The sequence below is a fragment of the Pristiophorus japonicus genome, chromosome 16 (genome assembly GCF_044704955.1).
Source record: "Pristiophorus japonicus isolate sPriJap1 chromosome 16, sPriJap1.hap1, whole genome shotgun sequence".
Taxonomy (NCBI): domain Eukaryota; kingdom Metazoa; phylum Chordata; class Chondrichthyes; family Pristiophoridae; genus Pristiophorus; species Pristiophorus japonicus.
Window position 1 is genome coordinate 122,979,871 of NC_091992.1, and position 19,291 is coordinate 122,999,161.

At 46.4% G+C, this 19,291-nt stretch overlaps 1 protein-coding gene across 2 annotated transcripts in view; it reads left to right on the plus strand.

The window, feature by feature from the left end:
* Window positions 1-19,291, plus strand: part of tha1 (threonine aldolase 1) — a 115,553-nt gene that overhangs the window by 77,429 nt on the left and 18,833 nt on the right. For both annotated transcript variants that reach the window (XM_070857783.1, XM_070857782.1), the window contains one exon: window positions 14,218-14,306. In XM_070857783.1, the coding sequence (XP_070713884.1) occupies window positions 14,218-14,306 (89 nt within the window). The remainder of the gene's footprint in view (window positions 1-14,217; window positions 14,307-19,291) is intronic.

A 19,291-nucleotide genomic window follows, 5' to 3' on the forward strand; every position in this document is an offset into this window, starting at 1 on the left:
GCAGGGAGGAACAGGATGGGCAGAGAGACTAAATGAAGAAATGTGATGTGCACAATGCGAGTTAGAAATATTATATTGCAATTCTTAAATGAGTGAAAATACATTAATCCTGAAAACTTGTAACAGTGAGAATATCCAGCGATTGGCAGGAAAAGCAAGATCATCTATCATGACACAGGTGCAGGAGCTACATTTGGAATGGGGAACCAGTTAAGGACCATGCATGTAATTGCCTGTCTGAGTAAATGAAGATACATCCTAGAAATAGGATTTGGGTTGGAAGAGGTGGCATTAAACGTGCACTTGGTCACGCCCTGTTTAGAAAAACAGCTGTACACTATATTTGGAAAACCTTGAATGTGCAGATACTTATGTTAGAAACTTCATATAAAGGACGAGCTGGGAAAAGATGATAAACATCAAAATCCTGACTCATAACCAGCCCGTACTAATTACTTCCACACTCCATATTGAATATATTATATATGAAAGATTGCGGTAAAGTTGGTCTGTTTTATCTCGAGAGATTCAGTGTCAGACTATGAACATGTTTCCTTGCTATTCTGCATAATCTGACCGATATCAAGGTCTGCTTATTGTCTCCAGTTCTGGCCACACAAATTTAGTGACATTTTACAGTTTCCACTTCATCGGAAAAGTAAAAGAACTCTTGATTCTTTTCTGCAGAAGCAGCAGCTTGTTCTGTTCTGTAATCGATGCAGTGAGAAGTGCAGAATGCTAACTACCTCTCAGCTCTATCGTTTCTGTGTGGAGCCAGAGTGTCCCTCTGTGCAATGATCCAAGGAGTAGCGAAGTACTTTGAAGCTGTCTGTGATGTGCAGCTGTTCGTATCCCTCCCCCAGTCGTTCTCTGGTTAGTATCGCACTCATTCTGCCCCTGAGCATTGGCTGGTGTGTTTCTAAATGCTGCAGGTGTGGTTGTCGCCAGGTGGTGCTTGGTCACCATCTAATGCTGCCCAGTATGTATTCTGGAACGCTATTACTCATATAGAAAGCCTACTAGCATTAATTGCATGGTTCTCCATCAATCGTACTTTATAATACGTATATACCCCAGCTCAGTGGGTGGAGCCTGAAGAGGCATTGTGCCATTATTGGGAACATACCGGATTAGGGAAGCCACTACTGTCTATCAGGGCACTCTCAAAAAGGAATACCTCTTAATCGCCCACTGCCTCAAATATCTACCCAACGCTCCCTCAACCTGTTGTGCACTATCTGCCCTGCAGTTATAATGGGTGACTTTAATATGCACATAGATTGGGCTAGCCAAACTGGAAGCAATACGGTGGAGGAAGATTTCCTGGAGTGCATAAGGGATGGTTTTCTAGACCAATATGTTGAGGAACCAACTAGGGGGGAGGCCATCTTAGACTGGGTGTTGTGTAATGAGAGAGGATTAATTAGCAATCTCATTGTGCGAGGCCCCTTGGGGAAGAGTGACCATAATATGGTGGAATTCTGCATTAGGATGGAGAATGAAACAGTAAATTCACAGACCATGGTCCAGAACTTAAAGAAGGGTAACTTTGAAGGTATGAGGCGTGAATTGGCTAGGATAGATTGGCGAATGATACTTAGGGGGTTGACTGTGGATGGGCAATGGCAGACATTTAGAGACCGCATGGATGAATTACAACAATTGTACATTCCTGTCTGGCGTAAAAATTAAAAAGGGAAGGTGGCTCAACCGTGGCTATCTAGGGAAATCAGGGATAGTATTAAAGCCAAGGAAGTGGCATACAAATTGGCCAGAAATAGCAGCGAACCTGGGGACTGGGAGAAATTTAGAACTCAGCAGAGGAGGACAAAGGGTTTGATTAGGGCAGGGAAAATGGAGTACGAGAAGAAGCTTGCAGGGAACATTAAGACGGATTGCAAAAGTTTCTATAGATATGTAAAGAGAAAAAGGTTAGTAAAAACAAACATAGGTCCCCTGCAGTCAGAATCAGGGGAAGTCATAACGGGGAACAAAGAAATGGCAGACCAATTGAACAAGTACTTTGGTTCGGTATTCACTAAGGAGGACACAAACAACCTTCCGGATATAAAAGGGGTCAGAGGGTCTAGTAAGGAGGGGGAACTGAGGGAAATCTTTATTAGTCGGGAAATTGTGTTGGGGAAATTGATGGGATTGAAGGCCGATAAATCCCCAGGGCCTGATGGACTGCATCCCAGAGTACTTAAGGAGGTGGCCTTGGAAATAGCGGATGCATTGACAGTCATTTTCCAACATTCCATTGACTCGATCAGTTCCTATGGAGTGGAGTGTATCCAATGTAACCCTACTTTTTAAAAAAGGAGGGAGAGAGAAAACAGGGAATTATAGACCGGTCAGCCTGACCTCAGTAGTGGGTAAAATGATGGAATCAATTATTAAGGATGTCATAGCAGTGCATCTGGAAAATGGTGACATGATAGGTCCAAGTCAGCATGGATTTGTGAAAGGGAAATCATGCTTGACAAATCTTCTGGAATTTTTTGAGGATGTTTCCAGTAAAGTGGACAAAGGAGAACCAGTTGATGTGGTATATTTGGACTTTCAGAAGGCTTTCGACAAGGTCCCACACAAGAGATTAATGTGCAAAGTTAAAGCACATGGGATTGGGGGTAGTGTGCTGACGTGGATTGAGAACTGGTTGGCAGACAGGAAGCAACGAGTAGGAGTAAATGGGTACTTTTCAGAATGGCACGCAGTGATTAGTGGGGTGCCGCAAGGTTCTGTGCTGGGGCCCCAGCTGTTTACATTGTACATTAATGATTTAGATGAGGGGATTAAATGTAGTATCTCCAAATTTGCGGATGACACTAAGTTGGGTGGCAGTGTGAGCTTCGAGGAGGATGCAGAGTGACTTGGTTAGGTGAGTGGGCAAATGCATGGCAGATGAAGTATAATGTGGATAAATGTGAGGTTATCCACTTTGGTGGTAAAAACAGAGAGACAGACTATTATCTGAATGGTGACAGATTAGGAAAAGGGAAGGTGCAACGAGACCTGGGTGTCATGGTACATCAGTCATTGAAGGTTAGTATGCAGGTACAGCAGGCGGTTAAGAAAGCAAATGGCATATTGGCCTTCATAGCGAGGGGATTTGAATACAGGGGCAGGGAGGTGTTGCTACAGTTGTACAGGGCCTTGGTGAGGCCACACCTGGAGTATTGTGTACAGTTTTGGTCTCCTAACTTGAGGAAGGACATTCTTACTATTGAGGGAGTGCAGCGAAGATTCACCAGACTGATTCCCGGGATGGCGGGACTAACCTATCAAGAAAGACTGGATCAACTGGGCTTGTATTCACTGGAGTTCAGAAGAATGAGAGGGGACCTCATGGAAACGTTTAAAATTCTGACGGGTTTAGACAGGTTAGATGCAGGAAGAATGTTCCCAATGTTGGGGAAGTCCAGAACCAGGGCTCACAGTCTGAGGATAAGGGGTAAGCCATTTAGGACCGAGATGAGGAGAAACTTCTTCACCCAGAGAGTGGTGAACCTGTGGAATTCTCTACCACAGAAAGTAGTTGAGGCCAATTCACTAAATATATTCAAAAGGGAGTTAGATGAAGTCCTTACTACTCGGGGGATCAAGGGTTATGGCGAGAAAGCAGGAAGGGGGTACTGAAGTTTCATGTTCAGCCATGAACTCATTGAATGGCGGTGCAGGCTAGAAGGGCTGAATGGCCTGCTCCTGCACCTATTTTCTATGTTTCTATGTTTCACACCTTCCCTCTTCTAAACTTGAGCCCCTCCCCAGTTCGAGAGTTAGTTGTAATCTCAAACATGCTATCTGTGTTCAATTTATCACTTTCCCTTCAGTGTCTTCAATCTTTGAATAATACCTCCTCCTCTTCTCCAGAGTAAGCAGTCCTTTTCAACCTCCCCTTGTAGCTCAGATGTTTTGAGATCAGTTTGGTCTCCCTTTTCCGCACTGTCTCTAGTGCCTGGCTGTAATGTGGCAAGCAGAGTCTTGTACAGATCGATTGTCACCTCCCGAGATGTGTGCTCCAGCCCACTGGCTACACATCCCCAAATCCTTAAACTGCTGCACACAGTTCTGTTGGCTGCCAATACCTGCCACGTCGCTCTCTTGTGTGTGAAGTTAGTTTAGTTAACATTCCCACCGTTTACTTCTCTCCCCAGCACTCATTACCTTGTATTTGTCCATAGTGAATACCAGCTGCCCACTCACCAACCCAACTTCTTAACCCCACTCTTCAGTTTGGTGGCATCTATAAACAGAGAGAGCTTTGTCTCTGGCCCCAGCTGCAACCTAACCTTGCCTACCAAAAATCTATCAGCCTCGGTCTTCAAAGCTTCAATTGACCCCGCATTCTCAGCCTTATGGGGGAGAGAGTTCCGGATTCCCCTTTGTGCGAGAAAGTGGCCAGGCTGTAATATTAAAATTCGGCACTGACATGATGGACTGAATGGCCTCCTGCTGTGCCGTAAATGTCTCTGATTCTATGGTTACACCCCCTTGTTCTGGATTCCCCACCAGAGGAAATAGTTTCTCTGTTATCTACCCTATCAAATCATTTTATAATTGTAAACACCTCTATTAGATCACCCCCCCAATCTTCTATACGCCAGGGAATACGAGCTTTGTTTGTTATTCACCTACATCTTCGAAGCGATGTACAAATTCCCCTGACTATCACTTCACTGGGGGCCTCTGGTGGAGAAGATGGCTGGTACAGTATACAAGTGTGAACACCATTGAGAGTTGTGGGGGGGGTTCACACAGCAGGTGAGCAAAGCTCCCCAGAGCCCTGTTAAAGTTCACTGTTTCAAACCAGTTAACAGCCATGCAGCTGGATGCCTCATTTACTGCAACTCATTTAATCCATAAACTCAACAGCATCTGAAGTATTGCAACAAGCTGTTGTGACAGAAGGAGAATAATTAAGTGAAGAATAATGTGCAACGCACATCACCCTCATGTTCTGTATAGTTTCCCCACGTATCGACAGTCATCGATGTAAGGTAACTAAACTTGTTGGCACAAGCATATGCTAGAGAGCATCATCCGTGCCCAGTGGTTGCGGTTATTGCATAAATAAACACGGTTTTAATATTCCGAGTAGCAAACTTGATGGGCTAGTCGGAAAGTCGTCTGGTGTATCGGCATGCATTGAGCAGTGTCCAACTTTACAAAGTCTGAAGTGCATGTAGAGTCACGCAGGATGGATTAGCAGGGTTTGTGTGGGAGGTTAAGCATTCTATATGGTCTGGGTAAGTATCAGATTTTAAAAAGAAAGGCCTGTCAATTTCGCAAAGAATATCGGTTTCTGTTTTGCAACATTCAACAAGGAAAGTTTTGGATTGTGCTGTGACACAATGCCCTGATGAATACTAGTTTTTTTAAAATTCATTCTCAGGGTGTGGACATCACTGGCAAGGCCAGCATTTATTGCCCATCGCTCATTGCCCCGAGAAGGTGATGGTGAGTTTCCTGAATGGCTGCAGGCCTTGCCTTGGTGCTCCTGTGATGGTGATATGGATGGAATTATAGGATATTCGAGATCAGCCATGATCTTATTAAACGGCAGAGCAGGCTCGAGGGGCCAAATGGCCTACTGTTGCTCCTATTTCTCATGTTCTGGTATTGACTCAGCGACCCTGAAGGAACGGCTATATCCACATACTGCTGCCAATGATCAGAAGTTGACAAGAAGCATACTGCGCATTAATCTGGAATCGGAAGCCGGACGTTTCTGGTTTATTTTTCCCCAGAGCCCGCTCCCTCCCGGCATTTAGATGTTTTTTCTAACAAGTCTATAGGCCCCCCGAACACCATCATCATAGGCAGTCCCTCGGAATCGAGGAAGACTTGCTTCCACTCTAAAAATGGGTCCTGTCATGTATCTCACACTACTGTACATAACTGTATCTTATCATGCTATACATGACTGTAATTAATAATGACCTGTAACCACAGCATACCTTACAACCAGGGGTACACTTGCAGGAGACACTGCATACCTGTTCCACACAGGTATATAAAGACAGGTCTCAGGCTAGTGTGGCATTCGAGAGCTGTGCAATAAAGATGCAGGTCCTGAGTGACCTTGACTTCAGCATGTGCCTCGTGTGAGTCTGTACTGCAGGGACATGACTTTACAGTGGCAACAAGTTACGGGATCACAGAATCCACAGAATGGCGACCAACGGCTCAGATGAAAAATACAATGCTGGAAATAATTGGGAGGACTTTATAGAAAGGCTCCAGCAAAGCTTTGTAACCAAAGACTGGTTAGGCGACGATAAGGCAGACAAGAGAAGAGCCCATCTCTTGACCAGCTGTGGCTCGAAAACATACGCCTTAATGAAGGACCTGCTGGCACCCGAGAAACCAGCAAGCAAGTCGTTTGAAGAGTTGAGCACACTGGTAAGAGACCACCTGAAGCCAGCGTGCAGCTTACACATGACCAGACACAGGTTCTACAACTACAGACGCTGTGTGGGCCAGAGCATACCTGACTTTGTGGCGGAATTTCGGAGGCTGGCTAGTTTATGTGAGTTCTCCGATGAACTGAGGAGAGAAATGCTGAGAGACTTTTTCATTGAAGGAATAGGCCACGCAGGTATATTCCAAAAGCTCAGAGACCAAGAACTTGACCCTAGAGGCAGCAGCACTGGTTGCACAAACATTCTTGGCAGGAGAAGAAGAAACGAGGTTGATCTACACTGCGGGTACGACAACTAACGAAACATCGGAACAAGGGGTTCACAGCGTGAAACAAGCCGCTACTCCACACATAGGCAGGAGAGCAGGCCTTCAACAGCAGGCAGTGGCACCAGAAGCCATCAAGGGCCACATGAACGGCCGTTCACACCTCAACAACCCACAATGCGAGCAATCAACTACAAACTGAGAGAAGCTCAAGAGAGATCAGCCAGACGCAGCTCATCCTTCGGAAACAATGGAAGCGGTCTGTGCTGGAGATGTGGGGGAAGGCACTCATCAAGCGGGTGTCGATTTCAGCATGCCGTTTGCAGAAACTGCAACTATACAGGGCATCTGGCCCGCATGTGCAGAAAAACAGCAACTCGGCTGGTATACGAATCGGAAGGGTCGGAAAGCGGACCAGAAGATGGTGGGGACAGTGCCAGGGACACCGAGGTACAGTGGGTCAACACGATCAATGGACACTGTTCTTACAACAAGACGCCTCCAATAATGATGAGGGTCCTAGTCAACGGGATACCCGTCAACATGGAACTGGATACGGGAGCGAGTCAATCTCTCATGAGCGCTCAACAATTTGAACAGCTGTGGCCGCACAAAAGCAAGGACCAAAACTCTCAAGGGTCGACACCAAACTAAGGACCGATACCAAAGAAATCGTCCCAGTCCTTGGCAGCGCCATGCTCTCAGTCACACACAAAGGGACAGTGAACCGACTTCCCCTGTGGATTGTCCCCGGAGATCTCCCAGCACTGCTGGGGAGAAGCTGGCTGGCAAAACTAAATTTGAAATGGGATGATGTTCACGCCATGTCATCAGAGGAACGGACCTCCTGCTCAACAGTTCTAAGTCGATTTGAACATCTCTTTCAGTCAGGTGTAGGCACTTCAAAGGGGCTAAAGTTAAAATCTACATCACACAGGATGCTAGACCGGTCCATCACAAGGCTAGAGCTGTGCCCTATGTGATGAGGGAAAAGATTGAACATGAACTGGACAGGCTTCTGCGGGATGGTATTATCTCACCTGTGGAATTTAGCGACTGGGCAAGTCCCATCATCCCAGTCATGAAGCCTGATGGATCCGTACAAATCTGTGGGGATTACAAATCTAGCATAAACAGAGTCTCCCTACAGGACCAATACCCGCTGCCCAGAGTGGAGGACCTATTTGCCACATTGGCTGGAGGAAAACTTTTCTCGAAACTAGACCTCACATCTGCGTACATGATGCAAGAACTGACCGAAGAGTCTAAGCTACTCACCACCATCAACACACATCGAGGTCTTTTCATGTACAATCGATGCCCATTCGGCATCAGGTTGGCAGCTGCCATATTCCAGCACAACATGGAGAGTCTGCTCAAGTCCATCAAGTATGTCGTCTTGAAACACAACCGTCCCAAGACGACATACTTATCACGGGCAGGGACACCGACTCCCATCTCCGCAATTTGGAGGAAGTACTAAAGCGATTGGATCGGGTAGGCCTAAGAGTTAAGAAATCCAAGTGTCTGTTTCTTGTGCCCGAGGTTGAATTTTTGGGCAGAAGGATTGCCGCTGATGGAATCTGCCCAACAGAATCCAAAACCGAAGCAATTCGTCTGGCATCCAGGCCCCGGAATGTCTCGGAACTGCGCGCCTTTCTCGGGCTACTCAATTACTTTGGGAACTTTATGCAGAACTTAAGCACGCTGCTGGAGCCTCTCCATGTGCTACTCAGAAAGGGGTGCGATTAGTTTTGGGGGGACACCCAGGAACGCGCCTTCAATAAGGCACGCAATCTTCTATGTTCCATCAGTGTTTTGGCTTTTTTTGATGCCGGTAAAAAGCTAGTTCTTACATGTGATGCGTCAGCGTACGGGGTCGGGTGCGTTTTACAGCATGTCAATGGTGCGGGTAAATTACAACCCATAGCTTATGCCTCCAGGTCACTTTCGCGGGTGGAGCGCAGGTACGGTATGGTGGAGAAGGAGGCGCTCGCGTGCGTGTACGGTGTCAAAAAGATGCACCAATACCTTTTCGGGGCCAAGTTCGCGTTAGAAACCGACCACAAGCCCCTCACGTCCCTGCTATCCGAGAGCAAGGCAATAAACGCCAACGCCTCGGCGCGCATTCAACGGTGGGCACTCATGCTGGCATCTTACGACTATACAATAAGGCACAGACCAGGCACAGACAACTGTGCCGACGCGCTTAGCAGGCTACCCCTGGTGACCATGGACGGGTCTGACGAACAGGACTGTGAGATAGTCATGGCAATCAATGCCTTTGAGTCCACAGGTTCGCCCATGACGGCTCGCCAAATCAGAGCCTGGACGACCAGCGACCCCACATTATCCTTCGTCAAAAGATGTGTTTTAACTGGTGACTGGGCAGAGGCTCGCGATGTCTGCCCTGAGGAGATCAAACCTTTCCATAGGCGCATGCATGAAATATCACTACAGGCAGACTGCCTGATGTGGGGCAGCCAAGTAGTTATGCCTCTGTGAGGCAGAGAGGCATTTGTCCGGGAGCTCCACCGCGAGCAGCCGGGGATTGTTCTCATGAAAGCCATAGCCAGATCCCACGTCTGGTGGCCTGGCATTGATGCGGACTTGGAGCTCTGCGTCCGACGGTGCACCATTTGTGCCCAACTCAGTAATGCCCCCAGGGAGGCCCCCCTGAGCCCCTGGCCCTGGCCCACCAAACCGTGGTCGCGGGTGCATGTAGACTATGCGGGCCCATTCATGGGCAAAATGTTCCTCGTAGTCGTCGATGCATTTTCAAAGTGGATCGAATGCACCATTTTAAACTCGAGCACCACCTCCACCACTGTGGAGAGCCTTGGAACCATGTTTGCAATGCACGGAATGCCTGACATATTGGTCAGTGATAATGGTCTGTGCTTCACCAGCGCAGAATTCCAAGATTTTATAGTTGACCACGGCATAAATCACGTTAAGACGGCACCGTTCAAGCCGGCCTCAAATGGCCAGGTGGAGCGAGCAGTGCAAATCATTAAACAAGGCATGCTTAAAATCCAAGGTCCCACGCTGCAGGGCCGCCTGTCGCGACTGCTGCTGGCATACAGATCTCGTCCGCATTCACTGACTGGGATCCCCCCCCCGCGCAACTATTGATGAAACGGACCTTAAAAACAAGGCTCTCGTTAATCCTCCCAGATATGCATGAAATCGTTGAGGCAAAACGCCGTAAGCTGACTGAGTACCATGACCGAAATTCGAGGGGGAGATGGAATGAGATAGGGGACAAAATGTTTGTGCTAAACTATGGCAGGGGTCCCAAATGGCTTGCAGGGACAGTAACAGGCAAGGAAGGAAACGGGCTACTAGTGGTACCAATGGACAATGGCCAAACCTGCCGGAGGCATGTAGACCAAGTAAAAAGTAGGTTCACCAACAACACTGCAGAACCAGAGGCAGACTACAATGTGGAACTCCCACCACACCTGGTGGACAGACAGAGGGAACAACCTGAGGAAAGGGCAGTCTCAACAGACAGCCCAGGCGAGACATCAACAATCATACTGAACGAAACAGACAGCCCAGGCGAGATACCAACAATCACACTGAAAGAAAAACAGGCACCAAGGCAAACAACTGAACCACAACTAAGACGCTCCACGCGAGAGCGTAGACCACCTGATTGACTGAATCTATAAAGACAATAAGACCTTGGGGGAGGGTGATGTCATGTATCTCACATTACTGTACATAACTATCTTACCATGCTATACATGACTGTAACTAATAATGACCTGTAACCACAGCATACCTTACCACCAGGGGTGCACTTGCAGGAGACACTTGCATACCTGTTCCACACAGGTATATAAAGACAGGTCTCAGGCAAGTGTGGCATTCAAGAACTGTGAAATAAAGGTGCAGGTCCTGAGTGACCTTGACTTCAGCATGTGCCTTGTGTGAGTCTGTACTGCAGGGACAGGACTTTACAGGTCCTTCGGTGGCTGAACAGTCCAATATAAGAACCATAGTCCCCGTCACAGTTGGGACATAGTTGTTGAAGGAAATGGAGGGCGGGACTGGTTTGCCGTGCGCTCTTTCCGCTGTCGGCGCTTGATTTCTGCATGCTCTTGGTGATGAGACTCGAGGTGCTCAGCGCCCTCCCGGATGCACTTCCTCCACTTAGGGCGGTCTTTGGCTAGGGACTCCCGGGTGACTAACAGTAGCTACACTGTTGGACGGAGTATAAATCAAGAAATAATGGAGGCTTGTAAAAAAGGAACGGCAATAATCATGGGAGATTTTAACCTTCACACTGATTGGACAAAGCAAATTGGCCAGGTTAGCCTTGAGGAAGAGTTCATAGTGTATCCGGGATAGTTTCCTTGAACAGTACGTTGCAGAACCAACCAGGGAGCAGGCTATCTTAGATCTGATCATGTGTAATGAGACACAATTAATAAACGATCTCCGAGTAAAGGATCCTCTAGGAATGAGTGACCATAATGTGGTTGAATTTCAAATTCAGTTGGAGGGTGAGAAAGTTGGATCTCTAACCAGTGTCCTAAGCTTAAATAAAGACTACAAAGATATGAAGGCAGAGTTGGCTAAAGTGGACTGGGAAAATAGATTACAGAGTGGGACGGTTGATGAGCAGTGGCAAACATTTAAGGAGATATTTCATTACTCTCAACAAAACTATATCCCAATGAGAAGGAAAGGCTGTAAGAGAAGGGATTACCATCTGTGGCTAACTAATGAAATAAGGGATGTATTTAAAAACGAGGGCATACAATGTGACCAAGACTAGTGGGAGGCCAAAGGATTGGAAAACTTTTAAAAGCCAGCAAAGAATGACTAAAAAAAATAATAGAGAGGGACGATAGATTATGAAAGTAAACTAGCACGAAATATAAAAACAAATAGTAAAAGTTTCTACAGGTACATAAAAAGGAAAAGAGTGGCTAAAGTAAATGTTGGTCCTTAGAGGATGAGACTGGGGAATTAATAATGGGGAACAGGGAAATGGCAGAGACTTTGAACAAATATTTTGTAGTAGAAGACACAAAAAACATCCCAATAGTGGATAATCAAGGGGCTATAGGGAGGGGGGAATTTAATACAATCACTATCACTAAAGAAGTAGTACTCAGTAAAATAATGGGATTAAAAGCAGACAAGTCCCCTGTACTTCATGGCTTGCATCCTAGCTTCCTTAAAGAAGTGGCTGCAGAGACAGTGGATACATTGGTTGTAATCTACCAAAATTCCCTGGATTCTGGGGAAGTCCCAGCAGATTGGAAAACCGCAAATGTAATGCCCCTGTTTAAAAAAAGGCAGACAGAAAGCAGGAAACTATAGACCAGTTAGCCTAACATCTGTCTTTGGGAAAATGCTGGAGTCCATTATTAAGGAAGCAGTAGCAGGACATTTGGAAAAGCATAATTCAATCAAGCAGAGTCAGCATGAAAGACAAATTTGCTGGAGTTCTTTGAGGATGTAACGAGCAGGGTGGAAAAGGGGGAACCTGTGGATGTGGTGTATTTGGATTTCCAGAAGGCATTCGATAAGGTGCCACATAAAAGGTTACTGCACAAGATAAAAGTTCACGGGGTTGAGAGTAATATATTAGCATGGATTGAGGATTGGCTAACTAACAGAGAACAGAGAGTAGGGATAAACGGGTCATTTTCCGGTTGACAAACAGTAACTAATGGGGTGCCGCAGGGATCGGTGCTGGGGCCTCAACTATTTAGAATCTATATTAATGACTTGGATGAAGGGACCGAATGTAATGTAACCAAGTTTGCTGATAATACAAAGATGAGTGGGAAAGCAAATTGTGAGGAGGACACACAAAATCTGCAAAGGGATATAGACAGGCTAAATAAGTGGGCAAAAATTTGGCAGATGGAGTATAATGTGGGAAAATGTGAGGTTATCCACTTTGGCAGAAAAAATAGAAAAGTAAATTATAATTTAAATGTAGAAAAATTGCAAAGTGTTGCAGTTCAGAGGGACCTGGGGGTCCTTGTGCCTGAAACACAAAAAGTTAGTATGCAGGTACAGCAAGTAATCAGGAAGGCAAATGGAATGTTGGCCTTTATTGCAAGGGGGATAGAGTATAAAGGCAGAGATGGCCTGCTACAACTGTACAGGGTATTGGTGAGGCCACACCTGGGGTACTGCGTACAGTTTTGGTCTCCGTATTTAAGGAAGGATATACTTGCATTGGAGGCTGTTCAGAGAAGGTTCACTAGGTTGATTCTGGAGATGAGGGGGTTGACTTATGAAGATAGGTTGAGTAGGTTGGGCCTATACTCATTGGAGTTCAGAAGAATGAGAGGTGATCTTATCGAAACATATAAGATAATGAGAGGGCTCAACAAGTTGGATGCAAAGAGTATATTTCCACTGATAGGGGAAACTAAAACTAGAGGGAATAGTCTCAGAATAAGGGGCCGTCCATTTAAACCTGAGATGAGGAATTTCTTCTCTCAGAGGGTTGAAAATCTGTGGAATTCTCTGCCCCAGAGAGCTGTGGAGGCTGGGTCACTGAATAGATTTACGGCGGAGATAGATTTTTGAGCAATAAGGGAATAAAGGGTTATGGGGCGCGGGCAGGGTAGTGGAGCTGAGTCCATGATCAGATCAGCCATGCTCTTATTAAATGGCGGAGCAGGCTCGAGGGGTCAAATGGCCTATTCCTGCTCCGACTTCTTGTGTTGTTGTGAGCCCGCTCCTGAACATACCGGAAATGCACACACATGCAGAACGCTTCTTCGCAGCTTCTGGATTTTTGGCAGCTGTTGCACCCTTCTTCGTAATGTATTAGAAAGGAGATGATTGTGTTCACCTCCTGTCCTGGCACGTATCTCCATCATGTTTGGGGATGAGCACATTTTTTCATTACACTTAGACTTGTTTGGCTGAAATTACACATTTAGAGAATGATTTCTGGTTATTTTGCAACTCGTAATTTTTATGCAAATATTTTACTTCTGATTCAGTGATGATGCTGGCCATCAGTGACACACGGGGCCCTGAGATAGGGCAGCGGAGGTGGGACATTACCCCATCTCCCTTCCCCACGCCCCAGGCCAGGCATCTTTCGCAGGTGATAGGCATTTTTGTTCCTTCTTAAATGTGAAGGTTTCCATGTTGTGGTCTCGGCTGGTTGGAAGATAACTGAAGACAGATGCGCTAGGTAGAGAAAGTCACGAGATGGGTTGATGTTCATGTACTGTTAAAGTGACATGTGTCTTCAATAAGCTTCCCATGCAGCAATTCCTGATGGCCAAATCACTTCCCGTAACTATGCAAGACGGCGCCTTTATCTCTGGATGTAATAGTAAATATGGTTCGTATTTAGGGTGAGCCACTCAGGGAACGGCTGTATAGCTGGAGACACACGCTGTATTTCCAAGCTTTGCGTTTGTTTAAAAATGAACGTCAGCTTAACTGGATGCCACGGGAAAACATTTGCTAAGATTTACTGGGAAATCTCACAACTTTAAATAATGACTGTATCTCTCTTCTCCTTCGCAGTCATGTGTCATTGCCGGGAGAGGGGAGCGGAACTGATTGTCGGTGATCAGGCACACATCCATATCTATGAACAGGGAGGCAGTGCTCAGGTACAGCAACACACCAGCTTGTTCCGTCCTTCGTGTTTGGAGCCAGGGCGTAAGAGACCATGATACTTGAACGTATCCTCTTGATTAAGCCATTTAGTCAACAGCACAATGCGTCCCTGCCTCTGTGTTTTGTAGTAAACCTCAAAACGACGTTAACTAAACATGGGTTTGTCGTTGGTGGAGCGGTGGGAGGGAGGGGTACATGCTTGATCCTGTAGTACGGGAAGTCTAAGTTAAACCTGCTGGGGGTTTGAGGACTGCTGGGCCTTCTCAGCTTTCCACGCGGTTTGCAAACCAAACACTTCTGCAATCTTTTCTCTATATTTGCAGTGCTAATTGCCAAGTAGCAGCTTGCCATGTGCCCTGCTAAACCGCCAAAGATATCTTTTGTACACAAGAAAGGTCCCATGGCAGTGTATTGACTAAAACCCAGTACAGGTACAGCCTAGCACCCAAACAGTAGCTGTTCCGAGTTCCGAACCCTAACCCCACAATCCCTGTGCTGGGAGAAGGAATGCTCCACCACAGTCCCCTAAGAAGCCTCCCATAATTAGCACAACCACTTTTATTTTTATTTTTTGGCTTGAGGTTTTTCTTGGTGGGTTTTTCCGCTCATCGATGCAGCGGAGGAGCTGGGAAATAGAGCATTGTTTTATCATCCAATGTCAGCATTGTCACTCCCACATGCAGAGCCCTGCGTTTCCCACATTACAACAGTGTGAAACGGCTGTGAAACGCTTTGAGACGCCTGGTGGTCGTGAAAGGCGCTATATAAATGCAAGATGTTCCGTAAAGCTCCCCCCCGCCCCTCCCTCCAGTTTGCAGCACTGTGTATCTATGCCCTAAACATTAGAATTTGTGTCCCACTGCTGCTACTTTCTCCACCAGCCACCTTTCTGCGGGTTAGCAGGCTGAGAGCGCAGGGTTTTGTTTCGAAGCTGCACCTCTACCTCCTTATAGCTAATGCTCCGTCCCTGTAGTTGCCCACGCGGCATCAACTTTGATTCTGACAGAGACCGATTTTGTTGTAGAATTTTGAGCGTCTTCTTAATAAAGCCCAAAGAGTCAGCCTGGGCTCAGTGGTATCCACTCTTGAGCAAGAGGGTCATGGGTCAAGGCCCACTGCAGAGACCTGAGCACGTAATGCAGGCTGACGATTCAGCGCAATACCGAGGGAGTGCTGCACTGTCGGCGGTGCCGTCTTTCGGATGAGACGTTAAACCGAGGCACCCTTGTGAAAGAAAGATCTGGCCGGAAATAGCAACGAACCCGGGGACTGGGAGAAATTTAGAACTCAGCAGAGGAGGACAAAGGGTTTGATTAGGGCAGGGAAAATGGAGTACAAGAGGAAGCTTGCAGGGAACATTAAGGCGGATTGCAAAAGTTTCTATAGATATGTAAAGAGAAAAAGGTTAGTAAAGACAAACGTAGGTCCCCTGCAGTCAGAATCAGGGGAAGTCATAATGGGGAACAAAGAAATGGCGGACCAATTGAACAAGTACTTTGGTTCGGTATTCACTGAGGAGGACACAAACAACCTTCCGGATATAAAAGGGGTCAGAGGGTCTAGTAAGAAGGAGGAACTGAGAGAAATCCTTATTAGTCGGGAAATTGTGTTGGGGAAATTGATGGGATTGAAGGCTGATAAATCCCCAGGGCCTGATGGACTGCATCCCAGAGTACTTAAGTAGGTGGCCTTGGAAATAGCAGATGCATTGACAGTCATTTTCCAACATTCCATAGACTCTGGATCAGTTCATATGGAGTGGAGGGTAGCCAATGTAACCCCACTTTTTAAAAAAGGAGCGAGAGAGAAAACAGGGAATTATAGACCGGTCAGCCTGACATCGATAGTGGGTAAAATGATGAAATCAATTATTAAGGATGTCATAGCAGCGCATTTGGAAAGAGGTGACATGATAGGTCCAAGTCAGCATGGATTTGTGAAAGGGAAATCATGCTTGACAAATCTTCTGGAATTTTTTGAGGATGTTTCCAGTAGAGTGGACAAGGGAGAACCAGTTGATATGGTGTAATTGGACTTTCAGAAGGCTTTCGACAAGGTCCCACACAAAAGATTAATGTGTAAAGTTAAAGCACATGGGATTGGGGGTAGTGTGCTGACGTGGATTGAGAACTGGTTGGCAGACAGGAAGCAAAGAGTAGGAGTAAATGGGTACTTTTCAGAATGGCAGGCAGTGACTAGTGGGGTACCGCAAGGTTGTGTGCTGGGGCCCCAGCTGCTTACATTGTACATTAATGATTTAGACGAGGGGATTAAATGTAGTATCTCCAAATTTGTGGATGACACTAAGTTGGGTGGCAGTGTGAGCTGCAAGGAGGATGCTATGAGGCTGCAGAGTGACTTGGATAGGTTAGGTGAGTGGGCAAATGCATGGCAGATGAAGTATAATGTGGATAAATGTGAGGTTATCCACTTTGGTGGTAAAAACAAAGAGACAGACTATTATCTGAATGGTGACAGATTAGGAAAAGGGGAGGTGCAACGAGACCTGGGTGTCATGGTACATCAGTCATTGAAGGTTGGCATGCAGGTACAGCAGGCGGTTAAGAAAGCAAATGGCATGTTGGCCTTCATAGCGAGGGGATTTGAGTACAGGGGCAGGGAGGTGTTATTACAGTTGTACAGGGCCTTGGTGAGGCCACACCTGGAGTATTGTGTACAGTTTTGGTCTCCTAACTTGAGGAAGGACATTCTTGCTATTGAGGGAGTGCAGCGAAGGTTCACCAGACTGATTCCCGGGATGGCGGGACTGACATATCAAGAAAGACCGGATCAACTGGGCTTGTATTCACTGGAGTTCAGAAGAATGAGAGGGGATCTCATAGAAATGTTTAAAATTCTGATGGGTTAAGACAGGTTAGACGCAGGAAGAATGTTCCCAATGTTGGGGAAGTCCAAAACCAGGGGTCACAGTCTAAGGATAAGGGGCAAGCCATTTTAGGACCGAGATGAGGAGAAACTTCTTCACCCAGAGAGTGGTGAACCTGTGGAATTCTCTACCACAGAAAGTTGTTGAGGCCAATTCACTAAATATATTCAAAAAGGAGTTAGATGAGGTCCTTACTACTAGGGGGATCAAGGGGTATGGCGAGAAAGCAGGAATGAGGTACTGAAGTTGCATGTTCAGCCATGAACTCATTGAATGGCGGTGCAGGCTAGAAGGGCCGAATGGCCTACTCCTGCACCTATTTTCTATGTTTCTATGTTTCTATTTGTATAGCACCTTTCACCATCTCAGGATGCCCTAAAGCCCTTTACGGCCAATGAAGTACTTTGGAAGTGTGGTCACTAATGTAGGAAAAGTGGCAGCCAATTTGCACACAGCAAGCTCCCACAAACAACGATGACCAAATTTAAATTCTGCTAACCTGGAGCTGAGCGACCAGAGACTCGAGGAACCGCAGACAGCCTGGGTACAGAATCTCTCTGGTGCCTCTCGTATTTTTGCTTTCAGCAAAATTTCGCTCAATACAAGGTGAAGACAAATGAACAAGGTCACTCAGCCCAGTCTAGCTCACCCGCCCGGAGAGTAGACCCTATAGTCCCCTCCGCACAGCAGCCAAACTGTAGCTCGAATGGCTCGAGTTCTGACTTTGTGTTATAGAACTATTACAAGTATGAAACACCCAGAATCCTACTTTGATTTGGCTGATGGCTCCCATCCACGTGTGAATCCAGCTCCCTGTCGAGTCGTGGCTGGTGACCATGTGATAACACCTTGCTACACAGTGACATGTCTTTAGATTATTACGTTAACCTGGAACGTAAAATAAAATTAACAGACTTAATGACAGAATACTGTGACAGCGAATTCCCGCCACGTTGGCCCTGCTTAGTTCAATTATTCCTGTTACAGGTTGAGCGACTCTGGGACGATCCGTGGCAGCATCGTCCAGAATCCGCAAAATGTTCCGGAATCCGGACACCCTGCCAAACTGTTACTGCCGCCAGCCTGGCCCAGTGAAACGTCAAAACATGAAATCCAACTACTGTACAGTGACTAAAATTGCAAGAATAAAAACGCCTACCTGTTCCAGGCCAAGTCTTCACAGTCACCGCATCGCAACTCTATACAGCACACAAGTCCCTTCGGCCAAAACCAACCAAGCTCCCGCGCGCAAGTCCCCGGCCAGAATCAAACTCTGCACAGCACACTGCAGCTCCCCAAAGCAGCAACCGCGTGATCAGATCACAACGCCCCATGACTCCGAGTGGCACTGACCTGACCTCACCTGACCACAATGCGATTGTAAGTTTGCACACCTGTACATGTACCTGTAATAAAAAAATACTACCTGCACCTGTACTGTCCATGCACTTTTACATTCAGCATTTTTTTTTAAATACTGGCATTAAACATTATAGGGCTACCCCAGCTGACCCACCTACATCCCATGATCAGACCCCACCCAACCTGACTATATCGCTGTGGTGTTTTTCCCGATTTTTAAAGATCTGCACAGGTAAAGATTGTGAATTTGTGTTGTCATTGCAAACATGTCAAAAAGGCCAACAGATACCCCAATGGATTCAGATAAAGGAAAGAGGAGGCATAGTTCACTTTCAATTGCCAAGAAAGTGGAGTTACTCCAGAGATTAGATAGAGGTGCTTCAGTGAGAAGATTGAGTGAGGAGTATGGCGTCGGAATCTCCACCATCTATGATATTAGAAAACAGAAAGAACAGCTCATGAAGTTTTATGTGGAAAGTGATGTTCATAAGGAAATGAGTAAGAGGAAAAAGTATGCACAAGCCGAAGTGTGATGATTTGGATCGAGCAGTGATGGAATGGTGGCGACAGAGGCAAAGTGAAAAGGTTCCTTTGTCTGGCCCAATGGTGGTGCAACAAGCTAAAAATATTCCAAGCACAACTGGGGATTGAAACTCCATGCGAGCACTCTTCTGGTTGGCTAGCCAAATTTAAAAGGCATCATGGCATCAGGCAACTGAAAGTATGTGG